The sequence below is a fragment of the Pseudorca crassidens genome, chromosome 2 (genome assembly GCF_039906515.1).
Source record: "Pseudorca crassidens isolate mPseCra1 chromosome 2, mPseCra1.hap1, whole genome shotgun sequence".
Lineage (NCBI taxonomy): Eukaryota > Metazoa > Chordata > Mammalia > Artiodactyla > Delphinidae > Pseudorca > Pseudorca crassidens.
Genome location: NC_090297.1, coordinates 104,554,139 through 104,578,214, shown reverse-complemented (window position 1 = coordinate 104,578,214; position 24,076 = coordinate 104,554,139). Strand labels below are relative to the sequence as shown.

The following is a 24,076-nucleotide window of genomic DNA, read 5'->3' as shown; positions in this document are numbered from 1 at the left end:
TTCATCCACTTAAAGATCCTACTCAAGTAGCCAGAACCTTCTCTTTTCCACGTAAATCAACCTATATTCTCTGTGTGTGTAGACTCTTCCCCATGACTGTGTCATTTACTTCCTATATCCCAAAAAAGGGTTCCATAGTCAAGGACAGGAAGTCAGGCTGAACGTCCCTAGCAGGTGAAACTGTGATATGAGGAGACTGAAGTCACCTGTGTCATGAAGGGACAAGGATGAATTAGGGAAGGTAGAAGCCATTTCATCCTCCAGCACTCTGGGAAGCTAGACTAAAATCAACTTGTTGGGACAAGTATTGAAGCCCTTATATTTTCTCTTTAAAAAGCTCAAAATTACCTGATAATCACACTTTAACTCTCACTAGCTGCCTGAAGGATGAGGGCAAGAATTATTAATGCCATTTTGCAGATGCGAAAATTGATGGCTGAGGATATAGGGGATTATTTATAAATCTTTGGGAAGAGGTGGCCTGTGCCAAAACCAGAATCCAGTTAGTTCACCGCCTTCCCAGCAGTGCCCACCAGTGCCCCATCGCTGGCCCTGCTTGTGCTAACACAGTGCTTCTCATCAATCTGTGATTTTCCCCATGCATTTTAGACATCAAATGACTCGTACAGACGAGCATGGTTTGATGAGTTGCATAGAAATGTACCCCAAACATACGGATTACATTTCCTTGAAAAACACGTGAGCTTAAAAATTAGGGGGGAAAGTGCTTGGCCAATATTTTTTGGTTTTGTAGAACACAAAACATTTGTGGAATACTTTGGAGTTACAGAAATTGCCAAACCTCAAACCAAAACACGTTCAGGTTTGTCGATCTCAATCCATGCCAGTGCGATCCCGAGGCTCCAGAAGGGAGTGTGAGAGGAAAGCTGGGGAGGACACAGCCGCCCACTGCACTCTCTTGAAATGCCTCTCATGAGTCTCTCTCATCCTGCAAGCCTCTCACTGCAGGGCAATCAGAAGCTGGCTGGGTTCACAACAGTGCCCTCTGAGTGTGGAGAAGAACTTGAGGCAGCTGTGGCCAGGACACTTAGTCCCCATTCTTATTAGAATGAAAAGAGATATCCATGAGAAGTATTCCTGGCTTCTAGCCCCATCACTTTCTCCTTCCCCTCAGTGGGAACCAAGGTGACTGATGTGACTGCTGAGTCTGGAACTCTTTAGGACCCGCTTGTCTGCAGAAAGTGTACCATCTGGGCTCTTCCCACTGTGTGGTAAGCCCAGCAGAGGAGGCCTGCAGCTCTGGGAAGTCAGCTTATTTCAGGGAGTTCTGGCTCACTCCTTCAGCCTTCACACCTATGTTATAGTCTCCAGACACTTTTTATCAATAATAAAACTGGTATTTTGGTCTCTACTACATCAGTCTCCTAGGTCTTTCTTGGAAATTTATTCTGAGTTCAAATGAGGACAAGGGATGATATCCATTGGGCCATGCAGAACCCCAACAGGAGTCCTAGTGAGTTCACTGTGTCAGCTCTGTGATATCACCGTCATCGGAGCCCATGATAGTTCCTCCTGATTCTTTAAGAAATGTCATTCTCACGCTGCAGTGTGAGAAGGTCACCACCCTTCAGCCTTTACTTACGGAGCTGCTACTTTTCATTCCCATGTAATTGTGTCCCTCATTAGAAGTCTCCACCAAAGTGTGTGTGTGTGTGTGTGTGTGTGTGTGTGTGTGTGTGTGTGTGTGTTCATGTTATGGAGAAGAGTAGTAGACATATGGTTCTTTTGGCGTGGAAACACTGACAGATTTTGCTTCCAGGCATTGTCTCTGCAATGGGAGGGAAATTGTTTATGTCTAAATTGTTCTTCCTTCTAGACTTCTCAGAAATTATGTGGCCCAAATATAGCTTTGGGTGAAAGGGTCAATATATATTTACCTTTAACAGGCCTAGCCCCATGGTGCGATATCCAGCATTACCTGTGGGAGATTCCTCCTATAAGGAGGAGACAGTAACACCTTCTTGTTCCTGGGGGAAAATAGATTCCCTCGGCCTGACAATAAGTTTTGTCGTGTGGTCTGTGTTCCTGGGTTCTGTCTGGCCCCTGCTAGAATGAAGACCTTTGAAGAAAGAAGTCTACCTTTTTCAACTTCCTGTTCTTAGATTTCTTTTCCTGTAGTGCCAGGTATATAAAGTAAAATAATAATCATACATTTAGTTACAAAACATTGAACAGAGTTGACGAGTGGCAGAGAAGTTAAAAACCAGGACCTCGGGAGTGAGAAAGCCTTACCCCAACTAAGGGTGAGTCAGGTAGAGAAAGAGTGGGGAGCTAGTTTTAGATACTAACCGAGAAAGGAAGAAAGAGTGAATCTATAAATAGTCTTTGTTTGAAAGATTAAGGGCAATTTTGATTCAAATCTGAGACGGACTGCTGCTGGAAGACACTGATTTAGCTTAACTGTAGATTAGACATGCACACCCTTCAGGCCATCTGAGCTGGCTCTGCACAGTGGGTGCATGTCTGTGCTGCCTGGCTCCCTGGAGAAGGAAGACACCCAGCAAGTTCCAGAGGCATGAGCCTCAGGAAAGAAGGGCTCGCAGAGGATGAGCCCAAGCAGAGTGAGGTTTGGTTGAGAAAGGTCACTCAGTAGCAAACTGAGAGGTCAAATGACATCTTTGGTGATGGCCACCCCAATGGTTCAGTTCTTTACAAAGAGAAGATGAAGGGCGTGAGGCTGAAGAGAAGCAGTCGTCTCTGCACTGAGTCTCACGGTTGAGAAGCAGCCTCGGGATGTCTATCTGTCCACGTGCCTGGGGAGCCCACTGTGCTCAGCTAGAGGGAGAATTGCCGCTGCAGAGACCTTGCACTTGAAAGGGGATAGACAGATGAGCATAAGGAAAGACTCTGTGGGTCTCAGCCCACATCTAAAGTGAAAACTTTGTCCCTGTGAGGAGCGGCTGCCGAGATTTTACCGAAAGCCCGAGTAAGCTTGGGAACTTTTATATAATTCCCAGCGACTTCCTCCGAAGCAAAAACACATACGTAAAGAGGGGAGGATTAAAGTTATGACCTGTCAAGTGGAGTGAAGGTTCTATGAACTTGTTTTAGAGGTGCCGTGGACTCTGTGACCCTGGGTTCTCCTCTGTCAGCAACCTTCATCCTGTCTTGACCTTGGGATTTACCTGTACTTCCAGCTTCCATAGTATCTAAAACAACGGCAAGGGGGATTGTCCCAGGTGACATGGTTTCCTCCAGATGCTCCTTACTGGCCTGGTGCTCCAGGAGCCACTGCTATGGCTGCATGACAGTTTCCCCCTTGGAGTGGCCCTTCTGTAGTCCAGGGAGTTGCTGCAGCTTTTTTGGAGGGTGTCTTTGTCTCTGTGGAGTTCTCCCCTGGAGGCTTGAACAAGGACACTCAAGTTCCACAAGGCAGGGACTGTCAGAAAGGGCCAGTGGCAGGCCCTGTATTATGGGGAGGTTGGTTTACATGGGAAAGTAGTTTTAATAGGTTGCCCCTCACTAAAAAAACAATAGGGCTTGCAGCTTGAAGTGTAGGAGGCACTGAGTCTGAGCTAATTCTCAGAGTGTTTCCAGCAAGCACTGCTGTTTGCTGGGAATGTGGCTGGTGACAGTCTTTCCAGTGCCTAGTGTCCCTTACATGTGTCGGGGGATGGTGATCTAAAAATGGAGCCATTCGGTACATCACAGGAATGGATGTATTTACTTGCTGGAAGAGGATGCTTAACGAGGCTAAGACTTAACCCAAAGGAAGGACTCTCTACTGGTTGTGGGGAAAGTATTTGGGAGTAAAGATTTGTTTGTGATGCCTCCTCTTAAGCAGCTGCTGTCCCAAGGCCATGTTCACAGAGTGAAGAGCCACCTCCTTGGCACGATGGGAACTCCTGTCAAGGTCCAGCCCCTCCTCACAACACCCCACAAAGACAAGTATGCAGACAGAAAGAGGACTGTGAGATGAGGAATTAGAGTGCTGAAAGGTAACAGGAGGGAAGAGGAAAAAAGATTAGCCCCAGGGCCGGATCATCCTTGCTTAGATCCAAAAGAAACAACTTTTCTCTGGGAGTCAAGGTACAGGGTGGGTCTCTAGTATCAATCTGTTGGTAGATTTCTCTAGTATAACTAAGTGTCTCAAATCTTGTCTACACCCTTATCTAGCTATTAAGCTGAACATACAAAATTTCCTTAGTTGTAGGTCAAAAATAGGAAGATATTAGCAATTTCATATAGTTCAACCTTGTAAATTTATTTCTAGGCATCAAATCATACGCATACAAATAATAGTAAGAATCATTTCATTTAGTATCTGTGGTCCAAGTTTTCTATTTTTACCTCTGAGTTGATCGGTATTGGTAAAGCGTTTCCCATTTACTGACGGTAAGACTGAGTACAGTGAGGTATTACCTTTTAGAATTTGCAAAGCCAGCCAGTGACAACATCCAGAGAATGAGGTCTCACTCCTCTGATAGGCATAGCTTGCCCTTGTCCACCTCCATTTCCCACTCACTCCTGAAGGCAAGCTTAGAGCCAAGGAGCTGACCACTCGCTTTCCTTCAACCAGCACAACTTTCCAACTATCTCTCTCACTTTCAATTTCTCTATTTTCATTTGTTCTCCCTAGAGCCATTGGCTGTATTTTTCCAGCCAATCTCATCCTGCTCATTCCTGGCAGTCTCACTAGCCCCTGTAGACTGTGTATACTCTTGTTATCCCTGGCATGGGTGCTATTCGGCAGATCTATGGAAGTAATCAGTGCTGGACTCCCCTGCAGGCCTTGCCGCATCTGCAGTTCAAGGTAGCTGGCTCCATACTGGACTCTGGCAGCAGCATCCTGCCAGACTCCTCCTATTCATCCAGGCATTAGTTGTTTTTCATGTCCCCTGGCTTACGGTCTTTCAACCAGTATTTAACATTTTTCTCTGCCTTGTTATTTGTTCTCCCTCCTCTGTCATGAATCTTTTCCACCATTGTCCTCTTGGCCATGTGGGTTTGCCAGAGAAAGTTGGCAGTTGTTTTATTATCTATGGCTCTTGCCCAGGGATGGTGTCATCTAACAGATAGACGTCTGTTTAATGGCTAACATATTGGAATCTGAAATATCTGCAAGATAATGAGGCCTAAAGAGGCTTGAGGGACACGTTTTTTTGTTTTTAGAGGAGAGAATGAGAAATGAAATTAGGTAACGTAGAGGTCCTTCCACATTCAATCCAGAGCCAGGGGGCTGACACAGCTTTGAATCCCAGTGAAGGAAAAGTGTTTTCTCGTGTTACAGATCACAATCTGAGCAGATGGCGGGATTTCTTTTACTTGAGTTAGACCAATGGTCCTCACGCTTTCATTGTATTTTCTCTCTTGTTTTGAAATAGTTTGTCTTTAACCAATATGCATTTATTAAGTTACAATTAGGAGGGGATAATATCATTATCCCCATTTTACAGGTAGGGAGACTTTAGGCGTGAAAGGGTTATACAACTAGGCAACACTGCACTAGTAAGCGGCAGGGTTGCAGTTGGAACCCAGGCAGTCTGGCTCCTGACCTTGTGCTCTTAACCACTATGCTAATCTGCCCCTTGTGTGATTTAGTATTACTAAGTTAAAGTGAGACCATGCCAGTCAAATGCAAAGAAACTTAACGTTTTAGGCAGCCTGCTTTGTGTTATCAAGGATTTTTCTCGTACTTCTTGAGGCAGCGAAAACTCCTTATGGACCACCATCGCTACCTATTCAGACTCCAAGTGGGGACAGGATTCCCAAGTTGGGAATCACTGGGCAAGGAACAGTTTTAACTCAACTCCAGTCATCTGTCCATTGGACACGTGTTCGTCCAAACCATTGTAAAGCACATAGTGACATCCAGTTCATCAGGTAGATATATTTATTGTACATCTAAAGCCAAGTTTTGAATTGATGGCTCTTTTGCCAGTTTGCAGACCTCCACTGGGAGGTCTTTAAGAATATCTCTGGACAATAAAAACCCTGAGGAATCTAAAGATAGGAGCGAATTCCAGATCCAGTGAAGGAGAGGGATGTGTGGAAGGTTTGACCTAACCTCAGTGGACCAATGACAGTCTAAGGAAAAGGATTAGAAAGTTGCCACATGGTGATTAGATTTGAAAGAACAGTATATTCTGGTTTTGTGTCTTTTCAAATGTTGGAACAGGAGGAGAAAGAAAAGGAGTTCAGGGGCATAGTATCGCCCATGGGATACAATCCAAGCGCCTCACGTGGAATAAATACCCATGGTGTCCGCCTGCCTCCCCCCACCCCCGGCCCCCATCTCACACCTGGAGCTCCAGTCACCCTGAACTATTTTCAGTTCCTAGAACATGGCTTCTCTTCCATACCTCCACGTCTTTGCATATACTATTAACTCTACTAAGAAAGCTCTTTCTGCCTCTTGTCTGTGTGGAAAACTACTGAGTGCCCTGTAACATTAACCTTAAACAACTGGTCTTTTATGGAATCCCCCTTGGGTTTTCCAGGTATATTCAGTACATCTTGCTCAGTGCCTCATGGCATTGTCTACACATCTCCAGTGTAGCATCTATCACACAGTTCAGAAATTAGTCATTTACATGTTGTTATCTTTTTGTTGAGCAGGATTCTCCTTAAGGGTAAACACCCTGTGTCTTTTTTGCCTTTATATCTCTTGAACCTAGCACATAATTGTTTTCCTGATTGGATAACCCCTTTTTGACTTCAAGACCCCATCTCAGTAGACTTCCTTTAGTCCTTGACTGTCTTCTATTGAGAGATAACCAGTGATCTTATCAATCCCTAGCATAGGTTCCTGTTGTTAACGGTATCACCAGCAAAGAGAGTCAGATGTCAGGATTACAAAGAAAATAAATGAAAGAAACATAAAAAATAATTTTCTATCTCAAGAGAAATAAAAAGCAGAAACTATGCATTGGTGTGTTACCTAACAGGTTCATGAATGTAGTTGTAATTGTTATAATTATCATATGTTTGCTGAACTTCAAAAGGATGGTCCCAGCTTTTTTTTTGAATGAGAAGGTTGGAAGAATATTTCTTTGCACTTTGGCTATTTTTCCAAATCAGTTGATCTCGAGGCATCATCAATTTGCAAAAGACCTCTTTGGCTTGCTTCCTTTCCTTCCTTTTCTCTCTCCTCTTCAGTACATTCTGTTGGTTTGGCCAGTGAGCAGACTGAAAAGTCTAAAGAGAAGAGGCCTGGAAATCAGAGAGGTGATTACAGCCAAATGACTTAACAAAGGGGGTTTGGATATGGTCTCTGTTGTCACTGGAGCAAACAGGGGAAAGTAAGCAAGAGGGGGACACTTGCCAATTTGATCATCTTTGATTGGAAACTTAAGAGATGACATCAGGTCTCTGGTGTTCAGCAGACCCGGAGAGGCCCACCATGTGGAATATGTTAATGACATGTGGTTACCTAACACCACTTTTTTTTATCTGTTAGACAATGAATTCACTTTTAAGAACCTTGAGATAAAGTTTTATAAAACTGGGATACAGTGATGATGAATAAGTAAACAACGTGTTGCTCAGTATAAACTTTGAATAGACATCCAAGTGGCTGAAGATGTCAACAGGTGGTTGGCAAGGATTCTTATAAGAGAAGATGAGAGTATAAATGACTGTCCTCTGCTAGGGAACTCAGACTCTGTTGAAGGTCAGAAATTCCATGACCAGAAAAGAAGAAACCAAAGGAAAACTGAAACCTCTCTGGGACCTGAGTCAAGAAAGGCACAAATAGCTATACGTAGAAGCAATTCCCAAGTCACCAGTTCTAGAGGACTCTCTCTGTCTTCAGATTCTTTTTTTTTTGGCGGTACGCGGGCCTCTCACTGCTGTGGCCTCTCCCATTGCGGAGCACAGGCTCCGGACGCACAGGCTCAGCGGCCATGGCTCACGGGCGCAGCTGCTCCGCGGCATGTGGGATCTTCCCGGACCGGGGCACGAACCCGCGTCCCCTGCATCGGCAGGCGGACTCTCAACCACTGCGCCACCAGGGAAGCCCCAGATTCTTGATTTGATATCAAGTTGTTTTCCTAAGATTTAGGCTTAGAAAAAATGATTGCTGGTTAAAGTTCAGGAAATTGTGACTCAGTAATAAAAATAGTAATAAATATTAAATAAATAAAAATAGTAATACAAATAATTCCTTTACTTATTAATTTAATGCCTATCAATTGAAGCCTTGTCAGGTAATAGGCATTGTGCTAAGTACTGGGAGGTGGAAAACCTGGTGGAGAGTGAATTAGCTAATACTTGTCTTGCTGTGGCACTCCACCCAATCCTGATAAATAGAATTAGTACTACTGAACAATTAGATCTATCCAAGGAAGCTTAATGGAGTTTGAGGACAAATAAGATGTGGCATATAGTAAACAAATAGGATTAATTCCCTAAAAAAGAGATCCACCCTGAATATATAAATAGATTCAGTAAGGTCCAGGATGAATCTATGAAAGATAGATCCACAACAGATTAGTAAAGTATGATAAGGAATGTGTGGACTTAGCCATTAGATTTTGGTAGTCATCTCCCTCACCCAACTTCATCACCAAAAAGACCCTTCTTGTGAAGACACCTGGACTGGATGGACCATGGGTGTGTCCATATGTGGTGTGTCACACATTGTGTTCTTAACAGTTAAGGAAGGTCTTCCTGATGAGGATGTGGAAAGTGTTTGGCACTCTTACCATTTACCCGTTGGTAATGGAACCAGAGGGAAATAGTTACCTCAGATACTTCAGCACAAGGTCAAAGAAAACTTTCTAACAGATCTGTCCCCAAACAAAATATTTTCCTTGGGAAATACTCAAACAGAGGCTGGATAACTCTCCATCTAAGATGGTATCATTAGATTTGGATAAATGGTCGCTATCCTATACAGCGTTGACTACTTAAATAAAATTATTAATACCTTTGCCATAGTCTTTTTGCCTGTTATGAAAATAAAATCAACATTGATTTTTTTATTCCCTTAATAAATATAACATTGGAAGTATATCGGTGTATTATAGCTACCTCACAGTCTTCTATCACTTTATTATGAAATGAGAAAGGACTGTTCTTTGTCCTTGAGCTAATATTTTGTCCTCATCACTGGTACATGTTGCTGGAAAGAATGGAATAGGAGGTGGAACAATAGAGACCTTGCCATTTGCAGTGAGCCTCCCGTGCCATTAAAGGGAATCCTAAGATGTTCTGGTGAGCCCCCAACATTCCAAAACAGGGCAGTAAGAGCTAAGCCTGGCCTATCTATTTTTTATATCCATCAAGGCTCAGCATGGCTTTATCTGCCTATCCTCTTATTATTCTGAGCTCCCTAATTGCCTGGACTCTTTCTTCCCACAAGTAGTTTCATGTACTGCATTCAGCGTTAATGCAGGGTGACTATGTGGAAATGTCTTCTATTCCTACTTTTAACAGATTAACAGCTAATAAACACCATGCAACACCCTCTCCTCTCAACCTCTTCTAAAAATACAGAGTTTAATTTGCCAACATTGGTGTATTTAAAGCCTCCAAGATTCCAGGGGAGACGTTAGAAAGTTAACTGTGCAAGTAAGGCCAGTTCAGAGAGGAAATTTTCCAACACAAAGAGCCAATCAGTGTATCAGCAGCTCATCACAGAAGAACCTCAGGGGACCTTATAGTCATTTATAAGGAAGGGCTATTTGTTCTCACTTAAAGTAAAGCTTCTCACTTTATTCTTGCTGTGCCAGACTGAGGAGAATGCTGGAAATGTATTACCTAGGGAGAAGAACAGGCAGCATTAAGTTTCATCTCAAGAGGGAAAGCTTGTCTTTTCCAGGAAGGGACACCATGTTACTTTCCAGCAACTTTGCAATGAAAGGACTTATGCCACCTACTCTTCTCCATCCTCCTTCTCCTACCTTCCTCTACCCTAACTTCCCCTCTTTCCACTTAGCTAGAAGTGAAGCAATTAGTTTTAAAGAGGAGGCAATAATCAGAAGCTGTGTTCAAAGCTTCAAACAAGGCACCAGCCAATATTCTGTTTTGAGGATACCGAGTATCAGCAAGAATATGTCTAAGATAATCCAGATAGCCTGGATAATTATGTTAAAACAATGTTCGTCAACATCTCATATATATATATATATACACATATATATGATAGAGAGAATTTATTGAAGGATAAATTAGGCAGTGTGCACATAGTTCAATTAATGGGATTTCTAGTGTCAATGAAACAGAAGCCTTAAAGTAATACATGGGTAAAATACGGGATGTTTCCTAAAGTCCCAAGTACATGACTCTCAAAGACCAGTTTGGTTATTATATTACGAAATACAGATAAACATTTGCAGAAATGTATTGGTCTTTTTGTTTGAGGTCTAGTTTCTGGGACCAAACCCTCTTTGTGCCTTCAGGTAGGTATTTCTTGTTGCAGCAGAAACTCAAGTATATTTGAGTGCTTACCTCTCCTATTTCTATTACGGTGCTTGTCTCTGTTTAAGAGGATTTAAGAAGCCTTTCAAGGCGCAGCAATATGACAGTTTCATGGACTCCACATACCCGGTGGTGGAGTTGACTCTGGGACGGGCTGTGTCAGTGTGTTGTGGTAATGATGATCACGGCATCCTGTGCTAGAGAAATGGTCAGTGCTAGTCTCTGCTCAACTCTATTCATGCTACCAGTGACCTTGACCTTTAACACACTTAACATTTTTTTTCAAGCAGACCAAACCTTCTCTGAAGAAAGGTTGAAGTGAAATTCCGTCATAGCTCTGACTTGCTTGCAGATAATCTGAATTGGGTTAATTTCTTCTTTTTCTTGCAATCCAGCGGCATCTGTACCTGTGCTCTTCCAGACTGATTTACCCTGGTGGTGGTATCTCTCAGTGCCTGTGCATATACCGCTTCTCAGACAAACCACTTAAGGATTTTTTTTTTTAAAGTCCATGCATTTCCTGGGATTATTTACAACTTCCTTTGCTGGCTTTTCTCTGTGTAGAACCGGACTGGAAGCCATCATGGAGACTTATGCATTCTGGAGACCCCCTGTGCGCACGCTCACCTTTGAAGATTTCACCACCATGCAGAAGCAGCAAGGTAAAGCCCTGGGCAAGGCCTCTGCTTAGAGGCAGCGCTGGGGAGGGAATGGGAGCTGAACTGAATATAGCACATCTGGCCCCAAGCCAAGCCACGAGTTACACCGACTCTCCTGGAATGAAGAGAACTAGGTAGCTCCGTAAATAACCAAGGCATCACCACTTGTGCAAATAAGCAGGTTTCAGAGGCAGTGTTTCACCTGGCACCCCAAATTCTCTCTCCCTTCCCAAAGCAAGGTTACGTAATGGTGGTGAAATGATTATTTCTGTCACTAAGCGTTCATGTAGCCCTTGGGATTTGGAGATCTTCATAATAATTTCATTTATTACTCATGGCAGCCTCATCGGTTTTCTTATTCTAGTTTGTAGATGAGAAACAACGTAGCTCCCGACAATGGGGATAAGTCGCTCAGGTCTGACAGTGGGGAGGGAGCTGCCGCAAGCCCCTCTGAATCTTGTAACTTGTGCTCTCTCCTTTTTTGCTGACGTGGAGCCACACCCATCTCAAGGGCATGGGCGAGGTGGACTTTTTCCTTCCATCGCTTTGTGCTTTTCATCCAGTTTCTAATCTCCCTTCTCTCGCAGCTCAGGTTGGGAAGCCTGTGGCCGTGTGTACAGATGGCTCATGGGCGGATTTCAACTCCCTTTCTCAGTCTAACCACTGGCTCTCCCAAGGCGCAGCACCCATACACCTGGGTACCCAAGTGAAAGCTTCCCAAAATGTCAGACACTTTGTGAGTTTTCCTCTCCACCCTCCTCTTGCCCCAAAGTGACAGGGATCAAAATTACAGATGGAGCTCCTTCTGTTCTGTCAAATGATTGCCATTAATAGAGTCCTAGTTTTTGAATTTGGGGCTTTGTGTTGTAGGAGCCCCTTCTGGGACTTGATAACACATTATAGTATATTCCCTTCTCAGGGAGGTTCTAGCAGTTTGCACACTAAATTAGGTTTTGTAACCTAAATTACTGAACTCCCTCAGGGTTTTAAGATGGAGATGGTGATTAAAAGCAGTGGCTCTGGAGTGAGGCAACTTGGGTTAGGCTCTTACCACTGTTCTGGCCTAGCTTGGTGACCTTGGCCAAGTCCCTCATCCTTTCTGACATTTAGTTTTCTCATCTGTATAGTGGGAGGATATAATAAAATTCTTGTGAGGATTAAATGAGATAATACATTTAAAAACATAGTAAGCCCTCAGTACATGCTGACTGTCATTGTCATCATCAACATCATCACTGTCTTCATTCCCCTTATGTAACTGAGAAGAAAATGCACCAGGGACAGGAACTATTGCTGTTCTGATGAATAATTATTCAAAACATGATTAGACCATACATCTTCACAGGGATCCGGGGAGGCAAGTGATCCAGGATTTCCATCTCTTTTTTTAATAAGTGGAGGAGAAATGGAAGCCCTTCGTATGAAGCGACTTGCTCCTCATAATGCTGTCATAGAAGCAGGGTCCATATGTATTCAGGGTGTCACTGTGGCTTTGATGCCCTCGTGGCCCTTAAGAGGGCAGAGGTTTATGGAAGTCAGGAAATCTGGGCCTTCGTCTTTGATGGCCACTAACCCTCTATGTACCCTTGGCGAGTTACTTCTACTCTTGAGTCCATTTCCTCACCCCAAAGAGGGATGATTCTTTTTTGTGAAGAATTTAATATATAACATGCTTTATTTAATATATGCATTTATTATTATTATTATTTTTTGCGGTACGCGGGCCTCTCACTGTTGTGGCCTCTCCCGCTGCGGAGCTCAGGCTCCGGACGCGCAGGCTCAGCGGCCATGGCTCACGGGCCCAGCTGCTCCGCGGCATGTGGGATCCTCCCGGACCGGGGCACGAACCCATGTCCCCTGCATCGGCAGGCGGACTCTCAACCACTGCGCCACCAGGGAAGCCCCAATATATGCATTTGTAAATGCATTTAATATATTTAATATATAAACATGCTTTATAAATGAAAATGTGTCATGCAAAGACACTTACTTGACCCTATTTATTTCTGAGGTGGCTTCTTGCTCATCTGCCTTTGCTTGATGTGTTGGCTTTCCAAGCTCTAGCTAAGCAGGAGTTTGTATCACAGAGGCTGGTACGAGACGGTGGGCAGGGATATTGCCAGTTCCTGAGAGCAAGCATTGGTGGCGACATTGTGTTCACTGCTGTGTCCCCAAAATCTACTCCAGGGCCCGGAACCCAGGAAGTACTTAATGAACAATGAATGAGGTCACTTGGTGGCACTGTGGCTCAGGTAGGCAGGGTCACTATCTGATTAAATCTTGGAGCACAGCCACCTGAAATGTGCGTGGATACAGATGTGGAGTGATAGTTGTGGATGGCTACCTGCATTTCACCAGCATGTGGACCCACTGGGCAGGTGCATGCATGGGGAAGCTGCAGGGGAGCCTGCTTTGCTAAGGTGTACAACATAGCAGGTTTCATGGTGCTTCTATTGAAAATTTATTGATCTGAAGACTTATTATTGACATGTGGGAAACAATGGTTTAAGAGACACTGAACTTTCAGACCAAAATGTCACTCTTATTCACTGAGTCCCTTTTTATGCTGATGGGGGGAAATGAGTGTGGAATTATTGGATACATATGGTGGTGAAATGGGGCTAGAGGAAAAGCCAAGACTCTATTAAATAGTTTAATTGGAATACATTTTTGAACTATACACTGAACTTGATCCAGATTCTCATTATTAAAAAATATGTGGCTTGGTTTCTTGACGTTAGCAAAGGATGTAAAAGTAACAATACGCATTCCCTCTTCCTTTAAAAACTGAGTGTTCCAGTACCTCTGGACGGTATCAGTCATAAAATGAAGAAAAGAGACACAGCCATCTGTGTTGAACTGTTTTGTGTCTTAGAAGACGTAAAGAGTGGTGAGCGTCTAGTGGAAGCTTCAGTGGCAGACTGATTTTGTAGTAACTCCCTTTTGGTGAAGAGAGTATTGGCAGTGTTGGCACCAAACCGAAGATCCAAAGTGACCAACCCACCCAGGTGTCCACATTACCTCATTGCTTCAAGCACATGAATATCTGGATGTCAAACACGTGGCCTTGGGACAGTTTTGTGCTGTTACTGCTACTGGACACTGGATCAGCCATTCTGCTTGAGTGAAGTTCAGGGTGCTTTTCCCCTCTTGCCTTTGCTGTCATTGTAATTTCTCTTTCATTGAGACCCATCTGTTGATAAAATTTCAAGGAATGTGCTTAGGTGAATTAGCCATGGTTTTAAAAAAGTCCAGATCCTTCTATTTTCAAAAACATATTGAATGGATGCTCTATAAAGCATCCTTCTGATGGAGAAGAATGCATGGGATTCATTATCCTCTGCCTTTAACACAAAAGTAAACTGAGGCGTAGAGCAGCCTAGTAACATGTCTGCAGTTAAGTGGTGACAGAACTAAGTTGAGAACTCCAAAGAGGACCTCCTGCCTTACTGGGCACTTTCCTTTCCACCACACCTTCTTCCTTTTTACTAACACACACACACACGCACACACACAATTAGCTCACTCATCCAGTTGATGGCTTAGTGTCAGCAATTGACTGTGAACTCTAAATAGTAGGTCCATATTTCATTTTTATGAAGTCAAGGGTATGGTTTTATTTTCAGACATCTTCATTTAGAATCAGCAAGGAGTTTATACTGTCGGAGAGTCTGGAGATAGGAATTATATTTCAGGAATGGCTTTTTCCTGAACACTCCTTGTGGCAGGACAAAATGAACTAAACAAGTAAGTTATGTTGGCAGAAGTGGAGTGAGGTGACACAGACGAAGACGTAAAAAGAAATAAGAGCCAAGTTCAATCCTGCTGTTCTGATGATATCCTGATGTTGCTGTGAGGTTGTTCTGATGATATATATATATATATATATATATATATACACATACAATGGAGCTATTTGCATAACCAAAACTGAGAGAGTTTTTGTGGGTGGCATTTCCAAGTGATCTGACAACTGTTGTGAGAAAAGGAGCCATCCTGGACCAGAACACCAAAGCGGATCATACGTCTCCATCTGTGGATAGAAGGAGACCTGCCATTTACAGAAGGTCTCCCTTCTCAACTGGTGGTAGACGTCACTAGATTTCAACACCTTTGCGTCTTTCAATGTTTGTCAGGCAGTTAAAAATTAGGATCCTGAAGGTCTCTGTTGGTGTTGGGATTTTCATCAGTTTGATTTGTGTTAATTAGAGGTTGGTCAGTGAAAGATAGCAAATACTGAGCAAATTCATAGTAGTAAAAAGATTGGGAATGGAGTCTTTGAACTACTGTGTGATCATTATAATGTTTCAAAGGTAGCCAACTTATGCTGATCTCGTTTATCCCTGAGACAAGCAATAATGCCTGTGAGGAGGTCTTGACAAGGAGGGGAGAGTATCTCAATTCAGTCTATTAAGGCAAATGGTTATTGGTTACATATTCTATTTGGGCCCGAAGTCCCTTATGCTCAATGCGTCCAAAATGGAGTCCATGATTTACCTCACAGACTTGGCGCCCTCTCCTGGGGGAAGGACGCCACTATCCATTAATCACCTTAGACGGTTGCCTCCCGCCTTACCCACCATATCCAACCTTTACCAGGTTCTTGATTCTGCCCACGTCTCTAGTCTCCCTTGCTACCACCCCACTCCAAGCCATTATCATCTCTCACCTGACTTCATTCTCGGGCTCCCCAGGGTGGTGACATAGCTACCAGCATCCCTGGCACCTGCATCTTTTTAGGCTTAAATCGGACGGCAAGGGTCATGTGCCTCTCTCTCAAGATTTCCAGCACAATCTCACTGAGTCTCACTGACTCTAATTGGGATACCATTGAATTAATTACTGTGGCAGGGTGTGGGGATGCTTAGATTGTCCAGGCGTGCGTCACATGCCTTCCCTGGAGGTACAGGTGAAGGGGTAAGAGTGGGAAAGGGGGTGTCTCTCAGTGGGAAAATGGTACTGTTGCCAGGAGAGAGGCAGATTAGTTCTAAATGACAATAACAACAGATGTAAACCGCAGCAGGAAAGGCAGTAAAACAAGTAGCAGAGAAAACAAGCAAGTTAATGGAAAGTGAAAAAGTGGGGGGTATTCCACCTAGGGAATGTGATAGGTGTGAAATAGGGCCATTGAAAAAGCAGAGAGACTCAGAACCCAGAGAACCAATGTGAAAAATGAGAATGGGTGAATATATTAAAAGCTATTCTAAAGGGAAGAGGTTTGGATCTATGCATATCTTTAAATTTTACGGAGAAGGATGCACTAGGAATCTTTCTAGGATTGAAAGCACGCAATTCCCATTAGCACTATAATGTTTCACATTTGCATTTTGAGAAGGGCACTTATTTCAACGAAGGGGAATTCCTTAGTTGGGATGAACTGGGTTCTGATCATTAAACTTTATGGTCTCTGGGTTTATTCCCTGGGATCGGTCCATAGGGTGCTGACATATCACCTCTTACCTGTTTGAAAGCCTTGAAGAAGGCTACTCAAGGACACACAGTGAATCAGCACTCCTCAGGGACAGATGCCATCAAGTTCTATGACAGAAGAGTGCGGTTCGTGGCACCGAGCAATTACACGGAGATTTATTCTTCGCTAGCCCAGATGGGGTTGTGTTTCACTGTGTTTCGATTTTTTTTTTTTTTTTTGGTGAGGGGGCGGAAAGCACAACAAAATAAACCCAAAAGGGAACTGTACGTGAAAGCCTCCATGTTACAGTCTGGAAGTGATCAATCTAAAGATGCAAAAGTCAGCAGGTTTGGTATTCAGGATTTTCATGGTCACATTTAATTTGTCTTCATGGTACACAAGTCTATTCTAGGTTATTGCCCTTGTATGGAATCGCTGCTAAACATGTATTCCTTTTGGTCACTTTGACTGTTAGCTTTGGATATTGGAGCAAGTTAATGTTGAGTACGAATTTCGGGTACCTTCTCACTTTGGGCCGTGGGTAAAATAGGATGCAGGGAAGTGCGGTGGTGGAGGATGGGTCCTGAGAGGCCAGAGAGTTTTCAGCTACTTAGAGCATTACATTTTAGTCACCTCTCAGATGTGGATTAAGACCTCTGAGGATAGTGGGGAAGACACCAACCTACCTGTCTGTGTTCAATTCCACTTTGCTTGATCTGATCTGAGAAGAGGTGGAGACATGGGGCATCTGATTTCCATCCCAGGTGGGGAGTGAGGGGGCAGGGGCCGATAGTTTGGAGAGGAAACAGAGTTGGATTAGCCTTGGGGATATGGGCCCGGTGGGTGTCCAGTTCTCCATCATTCACAGTTCTGAAGGCTCCTGTAGCCTGTTACAACCAGGCAGTTGGCTGTGACATGATGCTGCCCAGAGTGTGGAGAGGCTGAGATGCTCATCTCTGTGGACAGAGGCCAACACCCCACAGCCATCCCCATTAGGACCCAAATGCCCTAAGATGCCTTTCCCCTTCCTTCACTTCTTCTTCACTGATAGAAGAGAAAAGAAAAGGAAACACATTTTTATGCCCGTGTGCACTTTGTAATCTGTATTATTTCATCTGATTCTCAATACATACTTACAAGGTCAATATTCAAAATTCCATTTATTTGGAGAGGCTCACTTGCTAAGGTTCCGTAATCAGTAAGACAGCTGGGATTAGTACTGGGCTTGTCTGACTCTGTAGTCCACAGTCATCCATTTAATGAAGTTTAAATCAAGACTCGTAGAGCCTTCCGGACCCAGTGAGCACAGAGGGGAATAAGGGAAAGAAGAGAAGGCCACGCAGGAAAGGGAGGCCTGCTTTCCTTTGAGAGGCAGCTCTGACCCCTCTGTATCAGAGTGTCCTGGCCTCCCGCTCGGCCCTGGCTCTTCTAGGACGAGAGGCCTCTACACAGCTGTGTTGAAATGCACAGGGAGGGCAGCCTGCCTCCTTCTGCTTATTTAGCACTTGGCCGGCACGCCCAATCTTGTTTAACAGCTGACAAGCTGTTAGATCGTAAGAGAGTAAAGACTTCTCAGTATCTCGGTTTGCTTCTCTGCATAAACGAGTGCCATAGTTTCTCTCTCTGTGTGGACTTTGAAAAACGGCTGTTATCTGTACTGAGTATTTTACGTGCACAAGAGCACTTCTTCAAAGGGAATGGAAGCCATGTGACCTTCTCCTGGGCAGGCTTGCTCTCCCTCTTCAAACACTAGCTCGTATGGGCACTCTCTCCCCCTGAAGCTCAGCAGGCTACCAAGTCTCATTTCCAGTGAGTGTCATTTGAAAGCCAAAGCAAGCTGACTACAAACTTTTTAACATGTGCCTCTCATCTGCTCAGCAGAAATCCCTGTAACTTGTTAATAGTTCCCGTCTTATTTTTTTCTAGTGAAACCAATTGAGGCCTTAAATCAGTACCATTCGTTCCATCTTGGGCCATCCGAGAAAACCATTTAGGGTTGTAAAAAGTCATCTGCTCCATCTTGCACTTCCTGCTGCAGGGCTAGGGCTCGGGCCTGATGGAGCATACCTATCACGGGACGGTACAGCGTGCTGAACAGGGGGTCTCCTCCAGGACCACATAAACACCAGATCTGGGAGGGCAAGGATGGACTTTCAAAGAGAGGAGACTAGATACACATCCCATAAAACACAAATCTCTTTACAGCTGGAGTTGAGTTTCTCTATTTGTGCCGTAGCACTTATTTCACTGACGTGCCTGGCATTTAGGGTGGAAGAGGGAGAAACTGTGGAGGACGCCTCAGAGAGGAGCCCCACGCTGGCAGAAAATGAACCCCTGAGCTTCGCGTTAAGTCACCGTAGGCTAGGCTGCTCAGGGGTACAAAAACAAGAAGTGTGTTTTCCATCATCCTTCTTAGCTTTCCCCTTCAAGAACTTCCTGGTGCTTAAATGATTCCTCGGAAAGTACTTGTTACTGGCCATTCACACTTTAGCGGAAATTAATCCTCAGACGTAAACTCTGAGAAGGACAGAAACTGAATCCTATCAGTTGGAGCCCTTGTTTCACAGATGAGGAGATTTAAGACGTGGCCTGCCTTGCCTGTGGTCAGGAGCTGGCTGGAGGCCAGAGAACCTAGAATCAGGCTTGATGCCCTTCCTTCCATGGTCAGTGCTGCCTTACTTCTCCAACGGCATTTACAATGTTGGCCATATCTCAATTTGTGGAATAAAAATCTTTTTACTTCTCTTAAGGGAATTTAAGATATAAACAAGAAACAGAGAAGGAGAATTTCCTGAAATGATTCTGAAATCAGGAGCTGTTTAGATCTAAATCCAGTTCTACCTGGGAAGTTCATTGGGGAAATTCTTTTGACCAAGCAAGAGATGATATTGGTTGGGCTTTGTGAAAACTTTAACTCTGAAAAAAACCATTAACAAGAGCTAAATTTGTATTTCTACAGCCAAAACTGCTACGATATCTGTGGAGGTAGGCTAAGGCTTTTTGTTTTTTTTTTCCTGTGCTAAAAATTAGCTTTGGGTTTCTCTTTGAGGTATCTGCCTCTCAGCTTGCACACCTGGACCTTCCTCCCTGGTACACTGTGGATGGTTTCTTTGTATCCCTATATTTCTGGAATCCTGATGATTTTATTCACATTTTTTCTCAGTGTTAAAAACCTTATTCCTGCTCCCTTCTACTTAAAAGTTCCTTTCCCCTTGTATAGCAGCTCATGTTCTAGGACCCCCTGCATGAGTTGTGGGTGACCTAAAGGATAAGATGCTCCTTGAGAATCACAGCGCTCAACAATTCTGGGAAAGTCCCAACCTTGTGCTGATAGAGAAATTCCATCATGGGAGATTCCCTGTGGAAGACAAAGTAGCTGCCCATTCTGGAATTCACAGGAAAGGTCCAGTAACCCTGACACTCACCACTGCCTTCAACTTCCAGTAGATGAGACAGGAAGTGGGTGCAGCACTGCTGCTCCCCAGCCCAGTAAAGGGGAGGCGTGGAAAGGTCATTTTTGACCTTCTTAAGTTACCTGAGAACACATTTGAAGTAGACTGGGTTGAACTGGCCCTTTGTCTGTTGGTGCATCGGCCACCAACCCAGTTTTAATATCCCCAGGTTATAAGAACAACTCTCTCAAATACAAATTCAGGTATTTTAGGAGATAAAAGGGACCTGGACATCCTCTAGCCAAAGAGTGGTCCTTGGACCAGCAGCCTCAGTATCATCTGAGAACTTGTTGCAAATTCTCGGGCCCTGTCCCAGACCTACAGAAGTCGAAACTCTGGGGTAGAATCAGCGATCTGTGTTTTAACAAGCCCTTCAGGTGATTCTCATGTCTCAACGGTCTTTATGGTTTATTTTTCAGGAGGCAGCACAGGTACTTCCCCAACCACCTCCAGCACTGGGACACCATCCCCTTCAGCTTCTTCTCATCTTTTATCTCCATCCTGTTCTCCTCCAACATTTCATCTGGCCCCCAACACTTTCAACGTGGGCTGCCGAGAGAGCCAGCTGTGTAACCTAAACCTCTCTGATTACCCACCATGTGCCCGAAGCAACATGGCTGCCTTGCAGAGCTACCCAGGGCTGAGTGACAGTGGCTACAACAGGCTCCAGAGTGGCACTGCTTCAGCCCCTCAGCCCTCCGAAACCTTCATGCCCCAGAGGACTCCATCCCTGATCTCAGGAATACCTACTCCTTCCTCGTTGCCTAGCAACAGCAAGATGGAAGCCTACGGTGGCCAGCTGGGGTCCTTCCCCACTTCCCAGTTTCAGTATGTCATGCAGGCAGGCAATGCAGCGTCCAGCTCCTCATCACCACACATGTTTGGGGGCAGCCACATGCAGCAGAGCTCCTACAATGCCTTCTCTCTCCACAACCCTTATAATCTATATGGATACAATTTCCCCACTTCCCCAAGGCTAGCTGCAAGCCCAGAAAAACTGAGCACCTCTCAAAGCACTTTACTCTGTTCTTCTCCTTCCAATGGGGCCTTTGGAGAGAGGCAGTACCTGCCTACAGGGATGGAGCATGGCATGCACATGATTAGCCCCTCAGCCAATAATCAGCAGGCGACTAACACCTGTGATGGCCGGCAGTATGGGGCCGTCCCAGGCTCCTCCTCCCAGATGTCCGTTCACATGGTCTAGTGGCCAGTCCTAGCACCACCGAGCCTACAGCAGCCAAGGCCCCAGGGTCTCCATGGGCAGATCCTCCTCTTTGGGAGCCCAACGCCTTTGAAAAACAGGAACTGTGTATTATTATTATTATTATTTTTTTACTGGAGGAGGAAAGCACATACCCAAGAACAAGAGACATTTAAGCCACTGAAGGATACTTGTGGTGGAATCATCTCTGACTCAGTGGCCATTCTCTTGCCTTCCCAAATCTTAGTTTTATAAAGCATCGTCTCCCCAGAGTGGCCTTTGAAGAAACTGAATAATCATTTTATAATAATGTTAAGGGAGATGCTAGCATGTAGCAGTCATGAAAATTACCCACACACGAATACAGGTCTATACATACATACATACACACATCATATGTGCATGCATGTATACACACATACATATATATTCATACACAAACTCATCCATACACAAACATACATGCACACGGACTCGGAACTGGGTGAACTCTGTGGAGGGAAGCCCAGCATGGGTGCTTTCACCAAAAATGTGTCTAGGTACAACAGTAGATGGACTGGGCCAGCAGTAGCTGCCAGCGTTGCTCCTCTGCAGCTTACCCTGTTTCTGGAATGAACCGTGTATCCTGGAACCCCTTCCGGTCAGTGAGGGTGGAAAGACATCAGTACTACAACTGGACCGGGCTTCCTGAGAAAGATTGCTTTTGAACATTGGCTCTCTTCAATTGGTGTGTGGTCATTGATGTTCCCAGTGGTGCCTGTGAAAAGGGGAGTAAGAGCAGATGAAAGAGAGAGAGAGAGAGAGAGAAAGAAGAACGAACAGAGACCAAGAGAGAGGTGGAGAGCAAGACTGAATGATGAAGTGAGAGCAACGATGAGAGTTTTAATTCACCGAAGAAATGTGGTTTGGGTTTGTTTCTCCCCCTCTCCCCCACAGGTTATGGAAGGAACCATGAAGTCATTGAGGAGTAAACCTCTCTGGGACACTGCATGGTCAGAGCACTGGTGAGAAGCACCGGGGCAAGGAATGCGTCTTCATGCCACAGTTCTGACCATTGTGATCCAGAAGAGAGGGACGCCACACAGGAAGTGCCGATTCCAGCGCATGCAGCCTGGCAGGGGAAAGGAAGTAGAAGGAGTGTGAGGAAGGAAGGGTTTTATAATCCCGACAGATGATACCAAGAACAGAGGTGACAAATGGAGGTCTGGCCTTCCGAATGCCAGGTCCAGACGCCTGACCTGGATCACCTGCCCATCACCCCTGTGGCAGGAGGAGTCCTGTCATGTTCCAGAGAATTGCAGATGGGTCTTCTGCATCCTTCGACCTGCCCTTAGATCGCCATTTTTTTTTTAATCAAATAGTTCATTGCAATTTTGAAGTTTTGGATTTTTTTCCTTCATCTTTCCCTTCCCCTTCAAATCCTTTAATGATAAGAAAACAAGCGAAGTTTGGTACAAGCTAAACTTTTTAAGTGGTGTGGAAATGCAAATAATACCAAGTAAAAGAATACAGATATTATTAAGAGTTTTGGTTTTGAGGTGTTGTAGATAAATGTATTTATGTGCCTAGTGGGGAATCCAGTATTATGAATATTAAAAAAGGGGGCAATAAAAAGGGTATGTAAAATATGTATGAAGAAAAGGTGTATAAAAATTTGCCCTTATGCACGGAACTCTGTTTCTAAGTGCCAAGCACAGAAAGCCGCTAAATAAAATCTTTGCAATTGTTTTCTGTGTGTTCGTTCATATGGAAAAAGCAAGCAGCAGCCGATGCCTTTACATTGTGCTTTACAATAAGCACAGCACTCTCATCTCTACTATGTAACATGATCTTTATTCAGAACACATGAAGTATATATTATCGTCCTCATGTTATGATTAGTTACTAAGCTCCAGAGGGACTGAGTGAATTATCCAGGTCCACACAGCCAGTCAGAGAGGGAACTAGGACTTGAAACCAGGTGTGACTCCAGTGGGATACCCACTTTCATGTTAGCTGCAAAAACCTGTGAGTCTAATAGCAATCCTCGTCGTCGCTAAGTGCCAGATATCATACCATGTGTCTTACGTGAATCCTCCCACAATTCTGCGGTAGGTATTATTTTTATTTTTTATAGATTTGGAAACCAACTTTAAAAAGGTAAAGTAATGGACCAAGGCCCTCAGGTAGCAAGTGATTGAGCTGGTAATTCGACATTATGCCTTTCTGCTGGAGCCCCAGCAGTCTCAGGACGCCCGCGGACCATCAAGAAAGAATTCTAAGGGACTGGGGCAAAAGTGTCTCTGAGGCTGGGTTAGGACCTCAGATTAGGATGTTTAATCATAAACATATACTCTCCCCCTTGAATGTGCCACCCAGCGCAGGAGGAGTGATTTTGAGTTGTCATGCATCGAATGACGATTTATATAAGAGACTAATAAAGTGCCCAGGGCTATTCCATTTGTAAGCATTTTCACAGTGGTTAGGCAGGACATATTGTTTTGCAAATGGGAGACTAGGGTTATAAAACCTGGGACCTGTCTATACATAAACGTGGCTGGGAAGCAGCAGAGCCAGGACTTAAAATCTCCTGCTCTTACACCTGCCTCAGACTGTTTCCCAGTGGACAGTTACACTGGAAGTCCACTGACCCATTTCACCAGGGCTTGATTTGGGGAGAGTGAGGCTGCTGGACCACCATACTTGGGTTGGGAAAGCAAAAACTTTAATTAGTCATTGCTTTGGTTTTATGAATAACTTCAAAGAGTGGCATGCCAGTTAATTCCATTAGCCATCAGATTGTTGCTAAAATAGCCGGGACAGTAGCTGATCGAGTATCTTCATGGATTGTAAACTCGCTGGGCGACATCTCAAAACTTAAAACGACACTGCTATTTGAAAACCTTGCATTCAACACTTCGCTTCATAACGGTAGACCGAGACCAACTACATATGAAGCTTATTGTTATTCTTACTGACTTAGCAGCATACC

At 44.3% G+C, this 24,076-nt stretch overlaps 1 protein-coding gene across 3 annotated transcripts in view; it reads left to right on the top strand.

Annotated features, from left to right (window-relative positions):
* Positions 1-22,833, top strand: part of TBX15 (T-box transcription factor 15) — a 102,480-nt gene extending 79,647 nt beyond the window's left edge. For all 3 annotated transcript variants that reach the window (XM_067727433.1, XM_067727431.1, XM_067727432.1), the window contains exons 7-8: positions 10,948-11,045; positions 20,324-22,833. In XM_067727433.1, the coding sequence (XP_067583534.1) occupies positions 10,948-11,045; positions 20,324-21,108 (883 nt within the window). In that variant the 3' untranslated portion in view covers positions 21,109-22,833. The remainder of the gene's footprint in view (positions 1-10,947; positions 11,046-20,323) is intronic.
* The last annotated feature ends 1,243 nt before the right edge of the window (positions 22,834-24,076 follow it).